General features: G+C 39.6%; 1 protein-coding gene across 4 annotated transcripts in view; it reads right to left on the bottom strand.

The window, feature by feature from the left end:
- Positions 1–16,888, bottom strand: part of TMPRSS7 (transmembrane serine protease 7) — a 40,257-nt gene extending 23,369 nt beyond the window's left edge. The window contains exons 1-8 of one of the 4 annotated variants that reach the window (XM_023210815.2): positions 16,757–16,888; positions 14,455–14,585; positions 11,894–11,961; positions 10,248–10,438; positions 8,678–8,790; positions 8,223–8,451; positions 6,194–6,324; positions 5,365–5,477 (exon numbers count right to left, since the gene is read on the bottom strand). In XM_023210815.2, coding sequence (XP_023066583.2) covers positions 5,365–5,477; positions 6,194–6,324; positions 8,223–8,368 — 390 coding nt within the window. In that variant the 5' untranslated portion in view covers positions 8,369–8,451; positions 8,678–8,790; positions 10,248–10,438; ... (1 more) ...; positions 14,455–14,585; positions 16,757–16,888. Of the gene's footprint in view, positions 1–5,364; positions 5,478–6,193; positions 6,325–8,222; positions 8,452–8,677; positions 8,791–9,184; positions 9,224–10,247; positions 10,442–11,893; positions 11,962–13,461; positions 13,547–14,454; positions 14,586–16,756 lie in introns of those variants that run through there. The other 3 variants (XM_023210807.2, XM_031935030.1, XM_031935031.1) reach the window with 3 other exon arrangements.
- Between the last annotated feature and the right edge of the window lie 1,556 nt (positions 16,889–18,444).

Genomic DNA, 18,444 nt, shown 5'->3' with positions numbered 1-18,444 from the left:
AAAAAAAAAAAAAAAAAAAAAAAAGGAGTAGCCTGAATATATATAATATGAAACTCATGTGCATGATACTCAGTATTTAATATCCTGCTTTGCCTTATTTATTGTCCTCCACTATCTCTGTCATGAATGAAGACACTTAAAATTCCTTCTTTAAGCATTGCCCACTTCTTCGCTTATTTTTTTTTCTCTTTTTTTTTTTTTTTTTTTTTTTTGAGACGGAGTCTTGCTCTTTCTCCCGGGCTGGAGTGCAGTGGCCGGATCTCAGCTCACTGCAAGCTCCGCCTCCCGGGTTTACGCCATTCTCCTGCCTCAGCCTCCGGAGTAGCTGGGACTACAGGCGCCTGCCACCTCGCCCGGCTAGTTTTTTGTATTTTTAGTAGAGACGGGGTTTCACCATGTTAGCCAGGATGGTCTCGATCTCCTGACCTCGTGATCTGCCCGTCTCGGCCTCCCAAAGTGCTGGGATTACAGGCTTGAGCCACCGCGCCCGGCTTTTTTACTTTTTTTTATAAAATAATTTTTATAGAGACAGAGTTTCACCACATTGCCCAGGCTGGTCTCGAACTCCTGGGCTCAAGTGATCCACCCGCCTCAGCCTCCAAAAGTGTTGGGATTACAGGCGTGAGCCACTGTGCCTAGCCGGCATTGCCCACTTCTCTCTTTGTATTTCCACTTGTTTTTGATTTATGAGTATTAATGCTGTTTCATTTGCTGCATAAACAATTGACGTAATTAGATCTTACGGATCATCGTCTTTATTGTTACAGATTGCTTTTTGTCTCGTACTTGCAAATCAGGGATGTCGTTGCCCTGATTTCAGTGTTGCCTGGTACTAAGATTGTAAGCTCTGCATTTTGTTGTTTATACTTGCCTGATACATTGCCCATCCTTTTTGTTCAGCCTTATTGAGTTGCTTTTTAGTTCATTTTGTCTTTTGAAAATAACATAAAGTTCAGTTTTAGGTAATACTTTGTAATTCAATCTTATTGTCTTTTTCTTTAGGTGAATTTTACCCATTACTTGTATTGTTCTGAAAGATGTTAGGTTTTAGTTATGTCATCGTATTATATGTTGTGCTCTGTGTGCGTGTGTGTGCGCGCGCGCAAATGTTTGCTTGTTTCCCATGAGCATTTGAATAGGGTAAACCACCCCTCACCATCTACCTTTGAGGGAGAATCAATCAGGTACTTTATGTTTCTCACTTAAACATCACAACAACCCTGTTGTGCAGGTAGTGTGAATCCCATTGCACAGAAGAAAAAACCAAGACTAACCAAGATAAGTAACTTTCCCAAGGTTAAAAACTGGAGCCCACAGATTCAAACCAGCCCTGCATGCCTCTGAAGGTCACCCTTTTCCCGGTGTAACAGGCTGCTTGGATACCAACATGGGGGGCTCAGTCGGAAAGGGATTGTCTTATGTTTACCGAAAACCCAGGGCTCATGAGAACACATATCAATTTTTTTAAGTCTTCTCATCTGGTTATTTCTTCACATAAAAAATATGCAAACTGAGAGATAGTAAATATGTTAAGTAACTAATGTAAATCTTATAATGTAAGAACATCTTCCAGTGCAGTCTTCTACAAGAAGCTCAGTTAGGCATTTTCACTATATTCCAAAGCTTCAAAATAAAAATGGATTTATATGTAACACTACCTTCCAAACCACAGAGTTCCTCCATAGTGAAAAGAAATGAGTGCCCTTGCACCCTGATTCCACTAATACAGAATTGCACACAATTCTACACTTGCATACAGATTGGCCAAGAGGCATGACTTACATTAACCTCCTTGACAAACAGAGGGGTGACATTTAGTTTCACAATGTATTGCAAGCTATTTCAAGAAATGAACAAAAAATAAGTCCACTATTATATGTTCTGTGTTCTCTGCTTCTGTTCCCTATCCTCTGCCTTTGCGTTGGGAACTAGACCTGTAATATTTAAATATTTCTCTGGTCAGTGATGGCGATAGGATGCAAGAGGCCATATCTTTCAGCCACCCCTAATTTGCCAAGGATCGTGTATACACAACCCACGAGCCTACCTCAGATGGGCAGTGAAAATTTCTGTGGTAAAACTGATTGCATATTTCCTTCACAGAAGCAGGGAGCGGGGCTCCCTTCTGGGGAATCTTGTGCATTTCTTAAGTGATATAAGGAGGTGACTTACGTGGCCCATAAAAATCCATGCTTCTGCCTGGTGGACCTCAATTGGATGGTGCTGTGCTGATGACTTTTGTGATAAAACAATTCAAAGCACTGCTCCATTTTCCTGTTCTAAGATTCTATAACAAAATGTGTTGGAATACAAAAAGAAAGGAGGAGGCCAATGTTCAGCTAAGTGACTGTTAAGAAACGTAGGGAAGCAGAACATCTTTAGAAACCCAGAAAAGGAGAAGGGGCTGAATTTATTTATGGAGAAGGCATGATTCCTTCTAGTCCTACCTGGGTCACTTTCTGTTTGAGTGATCCCTAGCAAATGATTTGACCCATCTCTTTTTCCATACCTATAAAATGTGCTAAGAATATATCTTCTATATTAGAGGTGTGTTTTGAAGGGCAAATAAAAATATGTTGCCAAAAACACTGAAGTGCTAAACAAATATAGACAACATAATATAAACTCAACACCCTTTTTCGGTTATACTTATTTGTTCCATATTCCCCTGTAGTCTGTAAGCCCCATGAGAACAAGGATTTTATCTTGCTACTAGGCATCCCCATATAGAGCCTGACACGTGGCAGACATTTAATAAGCATTGTTGAGTGGACAAGAGAGCTTGAGAAAAGAATCAGATGGACTTTAAGCTGTAGCAGGAGTTAATCCTTCTCAGATAAATAAGACCTTAAAACTCAGCTGAAAGTGAGTTTGCAAAGGGAGTTGATTGCTCTTCAGTAAATTTCAAAATGGAACCAGACACAAAGATGGATTGAGGAGAATATAAACTAACTTTTGTGTAAAAAACTTTTATCATGATGAGTCAATATTTTTGTTACTTAAGTCATCTAGCTCTTAGTTATTTTCTAATAAATTCAAAGCTATTTCACAGGTGAAAAAAGTCAATATGTTTTACACTGATTTCCATTCACAGTAACATGCCCTCATGTTTTCAAAGCTTTCTGAAAAGGAACAGCTTTATTTAACCTTCACACTGAGGAGAACAAACTTGCTCTCTGAGAGATGACCACAGCTAACATGTTGGTCCTGGTGTTTCCCACCTCTTTTCTCCCACTCCTCACTTGCCCACTGGGATGCCCTTTTCCTTACAAAGCCTTTTTTTTTTCTTCAGCATTTCTCACCCCCAACCCCTAGCAAAACAGTAAATGATCCAATATTCTTATTCACACCCTGACTAAAAGTGCCAACAAAGTTTTAAATTTTTCATTTTAAGGCTATGGATTATTAAGAAGTCAACCTTTATTTTATCTCAAAGGAATTTCAAACATTTGACAGAGCTTTTGTGAATGGCACTGTCTTCTGCTATCACATGAACTCAAGAAGGTAAATCTGCTTTGTGGAGAGACTGAAGAAATGGAGATATGTTTCCTTTCCCTTTTCCTTCCCTAACCTGATTTTTCATCTCCTCTTTTCCTCTCCTCCTCAGACTCACTGCTCAACTGAGGCCCTGCATTTCTGCTGCCCTGAAGCCTTGAGAATCTGGCAGTGAGCAAGGGTCCAGCACCTTTATCTCTTAACTACTTTGGACATATTTGAAATAACGATTTTTTTTTAAAATTTAAGGATACATGCCATCAGGGTATTGACACCAACTTACAGGTTTGGGTAGAGTAATGAAATTCTTTTAACTATTATGACTATGCACAAAAAAATATCTATGCGTTAAGCACCCTCCTGCCTCAGAGTCCCTGGCTCAGCTATTCCCTTTGCCTGCAACATTCTTATCCTGGTATTTACAAGGTTAGTACCCTCATCTTTCAGGTTTATCTGCAAATGTCCCCTTGTCAGCAAGACTTTCCCTGACCATCCTATTTAAGATAACAAACACCTAACTTGCTATCCTTCACACCTCCCACCGCCAACTCAAAGTATAGAGCCCCCTTCCCTGCTTTATTTTTCTCCATAGCATTTTATCATTATGAGACATATTATGCATATTTAACTTGTTTGTTTATTACTTGCCTTCCCCTACTGGAAGGTAAGCTCCATGAGAGCAGGGCTGCTGCTGTGTGTGTGTGTGTGTCTGATTTCATGGATCCCCCGTGTCCAGAATCATGCCTGAGTGCCTGGCCCCTAGTAGTCATTCAATAATACATTGAATAAATGCAAACGACATACTGCTTGCCATTTACATCTAATTTATCTAATTGCTATGCCACACAACAATGAGTTTATATGTATATCCTGAATGAACAAAGGTGACACTTTGCCCTGTCTCCATGTGATATTATAGGTGGAGAAAGAAAAAACAGTTTACTAAGACTTTTTTTTTAAAAAAAAAGCATAAATGCTTTATCTAGCACCAGAGGGAGAGATAGATAGACAGATACATAGATAGATACATAGATACAGATAGATGACAGATAGATATAGATAGATAGATAGATAGATAGATAGATAGATAGATAGATAGATGATAGACAGATAATAGATAGATAGATATTTCATATACATTTGCACTCTGGTTTGCTTATACAACTGAAATATAATACAGTTGTCCCTTGCTATCTGTGGAGGATTGGTTACAGGAACCCCACAGATACCAAAATTCTCAGATACTGAAGTATCTTATATAAAATTGTGTAGTATTTGCGTGTAATCTATGCACATCCTCTCCTATACTTTAGATCATCTCTAGATTACTTATAATACCTAATACAATTATATTCTATGTAAATAGTTGTTATATTGTATTGTTTTTTATTTGTATTATTTTTTATTGTTGTATTTTATTGTGTGTGTTTGTAAAATTTTTTGATCTGCGATTGGTTTAATCCACAGATACCAAACCTGCAGATACAGAGGGCTGACTGTATTGCCTAATCCAATGTTTTATTTTATTATTATTCCTATTACAATGCTAGTGATGAAGTAATTAAAAATGGATAAATGTGCTCTATCATAATAAAATAACTGTTTGAACCTTCAACAATGCCTTTGCATTTTCAACACAAACAAAATAAATTTAAGAAACAAGCTCCAGTCTGCTAAAAGTAGTTCATTTGTGGGCAGAGAGTTGAAATTACAGAAAAGTGTTGCGTTCTAAATAATATATTTCAATAATACTGAAATTTTATAAAATTAAGCAATATTCTTTTGTAATTAAAAATAAATGTAATGAAATTCATGTTATTAAAAATAGAGCAGTCATATTTTTCTAAGACACTGGTAGAACTAGGCTACCTGAAATTTCCAGGTACACTTGCATTTTGGAGGATAGTAGCTCGGGTAATATGGGCTTGAAATTTTCCCTTCAAAGCCAGTGATTTCTTTGACCAACACTGTGTTTTCACACTCTGAAAAAGATACCCAGTGACACACAATGATTCGCAGCTGTGAGATTATGGAAACATACACTTCATACATTCATTTAACTACTAATGCACGCTTCCTTGATCGACAAGCTTTATACATTTCGTAAACTTTGTTTTTTGTTTTGTTTTGTTTTGTTTGTTTGTTTTTCAGAAGAAAGAAATACCACCCTACAGATGTATAGCTAAAATACTTATTCTGAAATTCTGTTTGTTTTCAAATCATATGTTTTAGCTGCAGATCTGCAAGATGCTATTACTTTCTTTAAAACATAGTTCTGAACTCAGAGACACCAGCAACAGCTGAACAGCAACCCCTCCTCAGAGGCCTGAGTTCCATCTCTCATATTCTCTCTTCTACGCTCTAAACTGTGATAATCCCAACCTCTTTCCTTTGTTCACCCAGCCCTCGGGATAATAGTTACTTTCTGCACATGTTACATCCATGGTACCTTACATTTCTCTTCTTGTCCTATTTACCTTTTGACTAACCTTATTAACACCTTTACACTAAGTTAATAGTTCTTACAGAATTCATTCTGTCCAAATAACTAATATGGTCTCTCTCTTCTGACTGGACCCTTATTCAGAGTCCCAGACTAATAAAATTAATATTACAACACAGCCTCCAGAAAGTTAAGAATAGGCTATCATAACAAATATTTCTAAAAGTGACTTCTGCATAACTGGGGAAGACTTACTTTGTTCTGGAATGACCTCAAAATATGCCCGGATTCCTGAGAGCCTCCGTATATGAGGAGACTTAAATGTCACCAACATGAGATTATTTGTAGAAACAAATGACATTAGTGTTCTTGTGGGTTCACAAATTCTGAAAGCAGATAATAAAACAAAAGTACATGAATAATACATTATTTGAGAAATGGTTCTCCTGTTCGAGAAATGGGTCTCCATTCAAAACGATTCCACCGGTTTCCTGGGCCATCCATTCAACCCATCCACTCAGTTCTTGGGAATCTCTCCCAACCAGATCCTCATCCATTAGTAGCCACAGAGCACTACAGAGCCGGAAAAGGTAGATACATTTTTGTGTAGGAACCTCTACCAGAGAATTCTCTGGGATGCCTGTCACTGGATGCTCCTTGAGCAGAAATACGGTATAAAAGTAGTATATCTAATGGCTAAGGTCCTGGACTCTGCCCTAAGGAAAACTGGATTCAAAAGTCAGCTCCATCGTGTAAATGGATGAAAGATGCCAGCTTAAATCTTTGTAAGCACCAGTTTCTCTTCTATGCAATGGTAGTGTTACCAGAACAAAGGCCATGTGAGTTGTCCAGGTCCTTGGCATGTTAAACAAAGAATTGAGCAAAATGCATAAAGCAACAAAGGAATGAAACAGAAATGAGAAAGGAAAGCAGGGATTTATTAAAGCACTCCACAGGGTGGGAGTGGGCCAGAGCAAGCGGTTCAAGGACCCAGTTACAAAGTATTTGGGGTTTTAAGTACTCCTTGTGAGGTCTCTATCAGCTACACCTTATCTGGATGAAGGATTTGGTCCATGGCTAATAAAGGTCCAGGTAAATTGGTGCGGTATGCAGCTGAAGGAATGGCCTGGGCTTAGCCTGAGGCCAATCAGGGTGCTTTCCCTTTCCACCTGAGAAGTGGTGGAAGCAGGAGGGTTGTAGGGTGATGGGGCTTTTCCTTTTGGTTTAGCTTTAGGAAGTTTACATTAATTGGGCTTAGGTTCCCTGCCCCCAGATCTTGTTGTTTCCCCTTGAATCAGCTTTAGGAAGTCAGCACTAATTGGCCTTAAGTTCCCTGCCTCCAGATCCTATTCTCCTGCCTCAGTAGTAATAATAATAGTATGCTCCTCATAGCATTGTGCTGAGGATTAAATGAGATAAGTAAATATGTCTGAAAGGATGAAAAGAAGCTGATAATGATGGAGGAATGGGCATCAGTGGCAAATTTACTTTTCACTGCATATTCTTACATAGTGTTTGAATTTTTAATATACACATTCATCACCAAAATATAAATACCTACACACACACATAAGGCATTGTTACTTACATCCATAGACACGGTTAAAAATAATAGGATGATTTATGTACCTTTTTAGCACAGTGAGTAATAAATACTTTCTTAATAAAGCCTAATTCATTATTAGCTTACCAAATATTAAGCACCCATAAATAAATATCTACTATTAAGTAAAAAATACTAGGGTATGTATATGTGTGTGTTATTACATATACAGGAATGAAAGGATTTATACTAAAATATAACAGAAATTTGTTCTGAATAAGGAGATTGTAAAGTAATTGATACTCTTTCCTTGACCTAATTTTCTACAATAAACGTGTTATCTTTGTAATGAGAAAAGAATTTAATTGTTTACTAACGTGATGCAATCATCATAGGATATTTATTCTCACACTGTTGAAACAGTAGACTTCGTTTTTATTTCAATAAATGTAAAATTAAACAAAGTATCTGTTATATTTCAGGTATATTGGCTGAAGTTCTTGCTGTACTGACTTTGACTTTGAAAGTATTTGCTACAAGTGGAAAACAAACATTGAGTCTGATAGGCTCTGGCGAGGGTACCAAAGTATAATGGATACTAAATAGGGCATGGGTCAGTCATCGACCTCATGTGTGCACACAAAAACTGTTTTTAAAAAAAATCCAGGGGGAACACAGATACTGTAAAACAGAGGTTGTAAAAAATCTTTTTAGCCACCAAGAAGAGTACCTGCATCGTACCTGTACAAGATGCTGCTCCGGATGGGCAAAAGGGAGTCATAAATGGTCAGGGAGTCAGTGACACAGTTGTCGGCTTCGATTTGGATGGACTTGATTGAGAGACGAATCAGGTAGCCCACTATGGCCACCAGCTTGAAGTGACACATCAGCCTCCCTGAGGTTGCAGAAATCTCCAGGGGGTAGTGGAGAGACAGATGCTCTGCATAGAAGTACTGAGAGCAGCCTTTGTCTGTGGAGACAGCACCATTTTCCTTTCTTTTCTTTATTTTAGGAATGATTTTTCTAAAAAAAAGAAATCTTTATAGAAAAATAAAGAGCAAAAGAGGTCATGTGAAGGACATATGCTGCCTTTGCCAACCTAGGTCCACTTCCCTGCCTTCTGGTAATAGCTCTGCATTTTGCCTTTAGAAACTACCAGCACTCTGTCTATATAGTTTGGTTGGGGTTAAACTCACCCCTAGCTTCAGAGGTGGGCACATAACACAGGCTGGCCAATCAGAGTCAAAGAAGTCATTTCAAGAATAGGCATGTCAGTCAATCCAGACAATGAGAGTCAGCCCCAGGACTTCTACAAGAGCAGTCAGGAAATACGTGGAGGTGGTTTCACCATGGTTGAGAAAATGATAAATTTTAAGTTTGGATCTGTTTGGTGGTCCTTGTTACAACCACAGTGAAAGAGCACAACTTGATAACGAAGTCTCCATAGAAGTAGGCAGAGATGCAGAGTTCTGATGATATTTTATTTTAGATCCTAGACTCAACCATGACTAATGCCAGCACATTCCATGTATGTCCCACTTACATGCGCCAGTCAAGTTTCTTTTGTGCTTAAGCCAGTTTGAATGCACTTCTGTCACTTGCAATTAAAAGAGCACTGACAAATACCATCAATTAGAAAATGAAAATTACAGCCAAAAACAATATTAACATGGGAGGAGGGGGAACCACATGAAAGAATTTACCAGATCCTATGGTTGATGAGTAATCCGACCGAAGCCCAGCTGTATTGAAAAAGCACATAGACAAGAGCCTGAATCCCATCGTTTCATTTTGTTAGAATTTTGCTTAGTAAAAATTATTTTCAGTTCTTCTTTAAAAGCAATCAAACACATCTGGGATTTACTTTAAAATAATCCAGTGGGGATGAGGTAGTTGTTTAGGTATTTAGAGATCAAATAGAATAGTTGTGAGTGAGTTGACAGTTGTCAAAGCTGAGTGATGGGTGTATGAGAGTTCACTGTACTATTCTCTACGTTTGTATCCTTGAAATTGTAGTTGCAAGTTTCAAATATTTTCAAAGGTAAAAAAGCAACCAAACAAATATGATATTAGTCCTATATATGAAATAATACCTGGGATACAGAATTTTCTATGAGATTTTTCATTTATTTAACAAATATTTGTCAGCTACCTACCATATGCCTAGTGTATGTGTGTGTGTATATAATATAGATATTTATATATTTTTAAATACACAGAAATTTATGATATATTTATAACATATGTTCATATATGTATTTTATATATAAAATTTAAATCAAAACAGAAAATTATATAAATTTTGAGTTATGCAATCATTAAGCCATTTTACTATCGAGGCAAACAATGAAATTTGCATTTGAGGCTATGAAGCAAGCTGTTTTGGAGTGTTGGACAGCATTACACAGTAAAGGGACAGTTCCATCTGGGCAAGTAAAGGAACAAGATAAACCTCAGCAAAATTCTTCCTGGTGTAGGTCTTTGTTCTTTGGGAACTTAGTTTGACAATGCATGAACTGAATAAGGGTAGGTAGAGGTACACAGTAATACATTCAATTTCATATGAATATTTTCCCCAAATCTATCTTTCAATCGCTGTATTTTTACTTTACTAACATAGCTCCAATGTCTTTAGTTAATCCTGCGCTCCTGGGATTGTGGGATAATCCCACATTGTAATGCTTCCTTACAATGTTCACTGTAATCATGGCAAGTATCCGGAGTGCTGCAAGAAGGAATGCTAAAGGAGAATTACCCAACAATCACCATTTAGTACCACAGAGTCCATGTCCACAGCCAGGCCCTGTAAGCTCCCCACAGAGGTCCGGTTTATGATGCTCGTCTGGATGGAGTCCTTCAAGATGGCGGCCACACAGTCTTCACAGAAGATGTGGCCTTTGGCGCGTGGCATGACAAACACAATCCAAAAGTGGACAAGAAGGCCACCTTTGTTGTTGCTGCTATAATGAAAAAAGAGAGATCGTCAGGGACCTCACAGGACTTTACAGAGAAGCGGTACCCAGCTGATAGATTCAAGGTAAGTCCAGTGAGCACATCCTTCAACTGAAGCTAGCTCCCTTCTTTAGGTAGTCATTGACTTCTGTTTATGAAGATTGGCAAAGGACAGCATCATGATAACATGTATATAATGTATTGAATACATGTATTCAGACTATTGTGTTGGATTCTAATCTAAAACCATTACTGTATAGTTGCATCTCCATGGAGAATATGCTATTTCTAATGGATATCGATCAGTATTCACTGCCATTAAAATTTAAAACCGTGGCCGGGCGCGATGGCTCACGCCTGTAATCCCAGCACTTTGAGAGGCCGAGGCAGGCAGATTACCTGAGGTCAGGAGTTTGAGACCAGTCTGACTAACATGGTGAAACCCCGTCTCTACTAAAACTACAAACATTAGCCAGGCATTGTGGCGGGTGCCTGTAGGCACAGCTACTCGGGAGGCTGAGCCGGAAGAATTGTTTGAACCCGGGAGGCGGAGGTTGCAGTGAGCTGAGATCATTGCCATTGTCATTGTACTCCGGCCTGGGCAACAGAGTGAGACTCTGTCTCAAAAAAAAAGTAAAACCATTATAATGTTTGATGCTCTGCCATGTCCGGGGACTGTGCTAAATCTGCTTTATCCCATTTAATCTTTTGAGAAGGTCCTATTATTATTCCAATTGTATAGGTGAGAGAACTGAGGCCAAATACAACTCCAAGTCACATAGCTAGTAGCAGATCCAGTAATTAAGCCCAATTTGGTTTCCAGTCTGCCCCCAGAGCCTGACCTCCTAATGGCATAAATACTGCCATGTTTTATGAAAGGAACATAACATGGCGTTCTGCAGTAAATGACTTGAGAAATGGAAGGTTAAGGAAACTAATCAAGTTGCTTTACTCCAAGGCTTCTCAGTGCTTTAATATGTCAAAGTGGATTGTGGATTGTGAATCTCTGCAGATATATTGGGAGTGGGTGGGGGTGGGATACAATATATGGTGCACAATTTTTTCTAAAAATTATTTCACCATGAATCCCCTTTTTTCTCAGAAGATCTCTATTGACCAATTTTTCACTGAACATTAAGAAATCATCGTCTGTGCTTTATTTTTGCCTCCACCCTCCACCCAATATGACAGACAAGTTTATGGCCATTTTGCACAGCAGCACTGCTATAGGGGTTCAGGATTCTAGCTATGGGGAGAAGGTCGGGATTTGGTAGATAAAGAGCAAAAACACAGCATGAAAGCAGGGCAGTGAGTTGAGTCACTAGTTGTGTTAATACAGTATGAATCCCCAACCACCTCCAAGAAGCTACTAGGAATGGTGGAATCTCAGCCTTTTCATAGCCTTGAATGGAACTTAGAACAATGAACACAGAAATCCCAAAACGAGGGACATGCATTACCTGACATCTGCAACAACAGACTGCTCATAAAATCTGGAGAAGGCAGATGTTGTATAAACCAGGTTTATCTGAAAAAGAATAGTTGAGGTATCTGAAGTATTTCATACTTGACTTCCTTTTACAGTATCTTAAATGTTGTAGGCCCAAGCTCTGACAGCCAGCAAGAAGAAGTGCAAGTCTCAAAATAAAGGCCCCTAACTCTACACCCAGACATTATTTCTATTTTTTTTTCTTTTTTTTCTTTTTTTGAGACGGAGTCTCGCTCTGTCGCCCAGGCTGGAGTGCAGTGGCCGGATCTCAGCTCACTGCAAGCTCCGCCTCCCGGGTTTACGCCATTCTCCTGCCTCAGCCTCCCGAGAGCTGGGACCACAGGCGCCCGCCACCTCGCCCGGCTAGTTTTTTGTATTTTTTAGTAGAGACGGGGGTTTCACCGTGTTAGCCAGGATGGTCTCGATCTCCTGACCTCGTGATCCGCCCGTCTCGGCCTCCCAAAGTGCTGGGATTACAGGCTTGAGCCACCACGCCCGGCCTATTTCTTGAATTCAAATAAATTTTTCCTGCAACAATCTTGGGTGACTTACTTTCATTCTGCTATCTGTGAAAAATCAGTGACCCTCAGTCATTTATTGCTCTCTTTAAACTCAAACTTAACTTCTGTATTCTCCCCACTCCAAAGGTTAATTTTCTCCACAGTTAACAAATCAAACTCATTTAAGCACATTTTCATACTGCAGTATCTGACCCAACGTCTTTTCTATCAGGGCAGCAGCGTTGACTATATTCTTAAGGACACATTCTCATATTGGCCACTAGGGGGCGAGTGGTATCCACAGCCAGGTCTACCAGCCTCCTCCAGAACAAACTCTAGGGAAGGGCCTCAGCTCTTATAAAACTTTATAATTGGATCTCAAAGGAGAGCTGTATTTCAATTGATTTACTTCTTGGCCCTCACCCAGCATTTCTAAAACCAAACTCACTCTCTTCTCCCAAGTCATTTTTTCTGGTATTCTCCTTCCTGCATAATTTGAAAACCACTACTTAATTGCCCAAGATTTTTAAAAAAAATTTTTTTAACCCTTAGAAATTGTAAAGTGTAGTGGAAGTAATATGAGCTATGAAATTTAAATTCACTGTGCAACACAGAACATGTTGCCTAAACCTGTTTAGGCGGGTTTTTTCTTTCTTTTTTGCCTATAAAGTGGTAACCAAAACACCCACCTCCTTGGGATAATTTGAGACATAATTGGTATACAGTCATATGCCACATGACATTTTGGTCAATGACAGACCACATATATGACAGTAGTCTCATAAGATTATGATGGAGCTGAGCGACTCCTATCATCTAGTGATTTGTGTTACAATGGCCTACATTGTTCAGTACAGTAACATGCCATCCAGGTTTGTGGCTTAGGAGCAGTAGGCTATACCATCTAGCCTGGGTGTGTAGTAGGCCACTCCAGCTATGTATGTGTACACATACTCTACGATGTTTGTACAACAGTATCTCCATTGTTAAGCCACACAGGACTGTATAAATATTAGAGGCAAAGGGTTTAGTGACGTACCCAGTATGTAGAAGGCATTCAGTAAGTAAAAGCTGCTCTGAGCACTATTGTCTTTGATGTGCCCTCTCTCTCACCACCTTTCCTCCTTCTACACAGCCAGTCATTGTGTCAAGGTCATCACTATGACAACCCTCTCCAGTACCGTGGAAATACAAATTGACAGCAACGTTCTAGTTGGTAATATGCGCCAAGAGCCATAAATACATACTTTTCTATTTGTCCAAGTAATTATACTTTTAGGAAACCACCTAAGGGAGTAATCGGAGATACTCACAAAGAATGTGGCAGCTTTGCTGTCACATTATCTATAGCAAAAATTGGGAGCAGCCTAAACATCCAATAAATGGGGATTTGCTAACTTTGAGGCTATTGTAACTTACATTTTTTTTAAGCATGCAATAGCATGCTAAGAGAAAATGTTAGTTTATAAAACTGAAAATAATATTCCAGTATTGCACTATTCTCTATGTCTGTGTATTTCAGAATAAAAAGGGGCTTTATCTCTGGTGATGACGTTAAAGAAGACGTTAGTTTTTAAAACATAATCATCTGAATTTTGCTAATTTTTATAATAAATATTTATTAGTTCTATAATGAGAAAGTTACTTTTTACAGTGAAGAGATTGCCAGTGCATCAAGGTTGAAATAAATGTGTACAATAATGGAATTAATCGGTATGCATCTAACTTCAGAACTGGAAGGTATTTTAAAGGTCATCTGATTCCAATTCCTTTATTTTACGGTTGAGAAAAACTGAAGCTGAGAGAGCCATTCTTTTTTTTAACATTGGAACATGGGAGCAGGGGAAAAATTCTATCTTATAGCCAAGATGTGCTAAATTTCATGTTTTCTTCTGACGGCTTCCTTTGTCTACCCTGCCCTCTACTTCCCTAAACCCTGCTCACCTCTGACACGTGTGGTCCCCTCCAGCTTCATCCCCTACCTCCCCGCAAACCCACTCTACCCTAACCCCATTTACCCCCATCACCTCACCACTTGCTGCACAGTCCGTGCCACTGAAAGAAATTCCCTGGACTCCTTTTGTTGGTATTCAGGAAGAAACTCAATGTTGGTGATGCGAAACATCCCAGCAAAGTAAAAAGCATCTTTGCTTTCTGTCTTACCTGTAAAATAGGAGAGAACGAGATTGGGAGGCTTTCCCATCTGTGTGGCAGTAAGGAATTGTCTGAGCTATGTCAGTATGAGGCTCCTAAAATAATTTTATTTTAGGCAGCTATATACTAACTGGTTCAGAGCCTGTGAAGTTTTAAATGTAGGTAACAACATCTATTTCATCAGCAGCAAATAACCGTATCTCAGAATATTCCTTCTGTCAGCTCTGGCAAATAGTTAAGAGCAAGATTAAAAGGATCTCAAGGCCCTTGTGTGTTACTTTTCTGTGGTCCATGTTTACCCCGCTTTATCATGATTTCTCTCTGTCTCCTTAATGGGCCCTCTGAAGGAATAAACAGTAATTTATTTTGATTCCTCAGACCCTGATGCAAGCAGTGCCTGGCTTAGCTTTGAAGCTCAATAAACATTTGAGGGAAGGGAGGGACAAAGTGGGTAGAGGGGGAGAGAAAGGGAGAAAGAAAGAGTGAGAAAGAGAGAGAATATTTCCTCTTAGCACAAGGCCCAGCACATGGAAATGTTAAATAAATGACGGCTGAATTAAAAAGAAGTTGCAACCAGTGTGAGTGATAGGAAACAGCTTGCCTTCTAAGATCCATTTAAAGTCACTTTAGCCTCAGGAAGTGTAGGGAGGCTGGGGAGGGGAGGGGTAAAGGGCAGGAGGCTTGAACTCCTGTCCTTGATTTGTTTTTTCAGGTAATGTGACCCTGGACTGATCGCCTCGCCTCTAGGCCAGTCATATAAAACAGCAGTTGTTTTTTGGTTTTTGGGTTTTTTAATTTTTATCAGGGAAGTGCTTCCTAGATTTCTTTTTTTTTTTTTCTTTTTCTTTTGGTTGCAGACTCTAAAATTCAAATGAAAGCTATGACTTCTTTCCAGAAGCTCATACATCCTTCTCATATCAGTGAGTACTCTAGAGTCAGAACAACAATCATGCAAGAAAGATCAATTAATTTAGCATTAAATCAGACTACATTTACCTAACTCTTCAGCTCAGCCTAATGTATAAGATCCTCCGTAGTCTCCCTGTTTACCTGTCTCTGTCTACCTCCTTTCTCAAGGCCACCCTCCGTGCCCAGACTTCATGTATCAAAACTAACCTGTTTTCTATTGAAAAATTCTTACTGGTCCATACCAGTCTCCCTTTGCTTGTACTGATCTGTTTCCATGAAGTGACCTTCTCCGATTTTTATAAGCCAACAAACTACATCTGCACAAGGATGTTCTAAAACTTTTATAAACATGCTAGGACAGTGCAAATGTGTCAGCTGGGGAACAGCAGAGAAACGACGGCAAATAAGCTGCTTTGTTCTGGGCTGAGGTTGTGCGTGTTTGTCTTAACGGCCCATTGACTTGACTTCCCCACCAGTTTCCTCAAGGACAGAGATCCTATCTCGCTCACCACTCTGCTCCCATGCCTACCCCAGGACCCAACACATAATGAGCAGTCTCAAGATGTATCAGATGAATGTTCAGGAACCAGTTCACGAACCCTTCTCTGGATGCCATCCCTGGGCAATTTAGATGTCTTTCTTCTGTCATCACAAGATAATCACTTAAGCAAAAAGTTCAGCTCACACCTTCTCTCTAGCACTGAACTGTGAACTTTTTGAAAGTAGCAAATGCCTCTGTGAGCTTTCCGAAGGTAGGAGATGCATCATGGTGTGTTTGATGCCCTACCTTCTGCCAAGCAAATCACAAGTCATCAATTTATGTGCATATAAGTGACCTGAACTGTTCAAAACAATATTCCTTCATTCTTTGTCTAAAAGTCTTCCCTTCCCATCAGGTTTTCATATCTCTGAGAGTACATCTAGGAAAACTGTTTCTCTACCCATAACACTTCTGTCACCAAATGTGGGGGTGAGGGTGGGGGTTCTCCACACCAAGCAATTCTCCAATTCTTTGCAGACACCAACTGGATGTCCAATGATACAATTCAATTCTGACACCAGCTACCAAGAGTTCATGTCAGACCCCAAAGGTTAAAGGCACATTATCACGAGACCGCCCCCCACTGCAGATCCCAATCAGAAGTCGTAGGTCCCCAGGCTACCCACACTACTGTCCAAATTGGCTACAAATTGGCTGTTCTCATAAAGCCCTCAGGTTTCATAATTTGCTATAATGACTCACAGAACTCAGAGACTAACACTTTACTTACTATTACTTCTTTATTATAAAGGATACAGATGAGCAGTCAGATGAAGAAGTACCTAGGGCAAGGTCCAGAGGGGTCTCTAGAGTAGGAGCTTCTGTCCCTGTGGAGTTGGAGCATGCCACCCTCCCAGCAACTGGATATGTTCACCAACCTGGAAGCTCCTTGAACCCTGCCATTTAGGGTTTTTATAGAGTTCAATTTTAAATCATTTTCCATTCATGATTAAGCTCAATCTTCAGCCCCCTACTGAAAGTTACAATCCTTTCAGCATGTGGTTGGTTTTTCTGGTCACCTAGGGGCTTTCAGCCACCAGTCATTTTGTTAACATACAAAAAGACATTCTTAGAAGCTCTGTGTTAGGATCTAGGGACTACAATCAAATATTATAACAAAATGTATGTATATAAAACAAAAGATGCCCCTATCACTCCTATCATTCAGGAAGTTACAGAATGTTAGAAGCTCTGAGCCAGAAATCTGGGGCACAGAATAACTATATATTTCACATTGTGTCATGTGCATGTATTTTGTATCAAATATATTAACATGTATAGATGGCAACTCCAACGCAAGTCAACAAAGGCTATACTTCTAGTGTTGCATAAGTAAGAACTCTATAGGAAAGGGCTTAGTTATGACACCTGTCCAAAAGGATCAGTCAGATCAACAAACACATAATAACAGAGGAGAGAAAGATGCATGTGCAAAATGGAGCTCAGGGAGCCGGAAATTCAAGGTTGCCTAGAAACAGGTGGTGGGTGGAATGAGGAAATGAAACAGCTTAGCATTCCATTAATTTTCTTAAAGCTACAAATGCATTACATTTCTGAACTAGTCAAAATCTCCTGAGCATCCTTCTCAGCTCTTCCCATCCTATCCCCAGTCTCTTCCTCTTGCTCTCCTATAGGGAGAAAATGGTGTTGGTAAAAAAAAAAAAAGAAATGAGAAAGAGAATTCTGGTTTATGTCTCCTTAACACATCAACACCAGGCCAGGCACCATCGTTCATGCCTGTACTCCTAGCACTTTGGAAGGCCAAGGTGGGAGGATTACTTGAGTACAGGAGTTTGAGACCAGCCTGGGCATCATAGTGAGAACTCTGTCTCTACAACAAATTTTAAAAATCAGCCCAGGTGTGGTAGCATATACCTGTGGTCTCAGCTACTCAGGAGGCTGAGGCAGCAGGATTGCTTGAGCCCAGGATTTCAAGCTTGTAGTGAGTTGTGATTGTGCCACTACACTCCAGCCTGGGTAACAGAGCAAGATCTTGTCTCAAAACAAAATAACAAAAAAACCATCAACACCAGTTTTGGAAATGGTGTATCCATATTGGAAAAAGGAAAATCCCATCGGAAACACCTACTGCAGATTAGGCTTGCATTGCTAATGCTAGACTCACACCATAAGCCCTAACCCCAAAGAAACACAGATTTTTAACTTACTGATATAGAGCCACAGAAGTGTCCAGGCTGTGACCGCTAAGATGAATAAAAATACTGTGAAGAGAATGATTTTATTTTGTACATTCCAAAAGGGAACTTTTTTCTTGGATTGCTTCTTGGGTTTGGGTTTGCCAATGGGTCTTTGTGGTGGTTGTCTTCCTGGCAATGGTAGTCGTCTCCCCAGCAACGGTGGTCGTCTCCCTGGCAGCTTCTTTTGGGCACTGACCACTTGGACTGAGATATTGGATAT

Source organism: Piliocolobus tephrosceles, chromosome 2, assembly GCF_002776525.5.
Source record: "Piliocolobus tephrosceles isolate RC106 chromosome 2, ASM277652v3, whole genome shotgun sequence".
In the NCBI taxonomy this organism is placed as follows: Eukaryota; Metazoa; Chordata; class Mammalia; order Primates; family Cercopithecidae; genus Piliocolobus; species Piliocolobus tephrosceles.
Note: the sequence above shows the minus strand (reverse complement) of the source record. Positions and strands in the feature narration are given on the sequence as shown.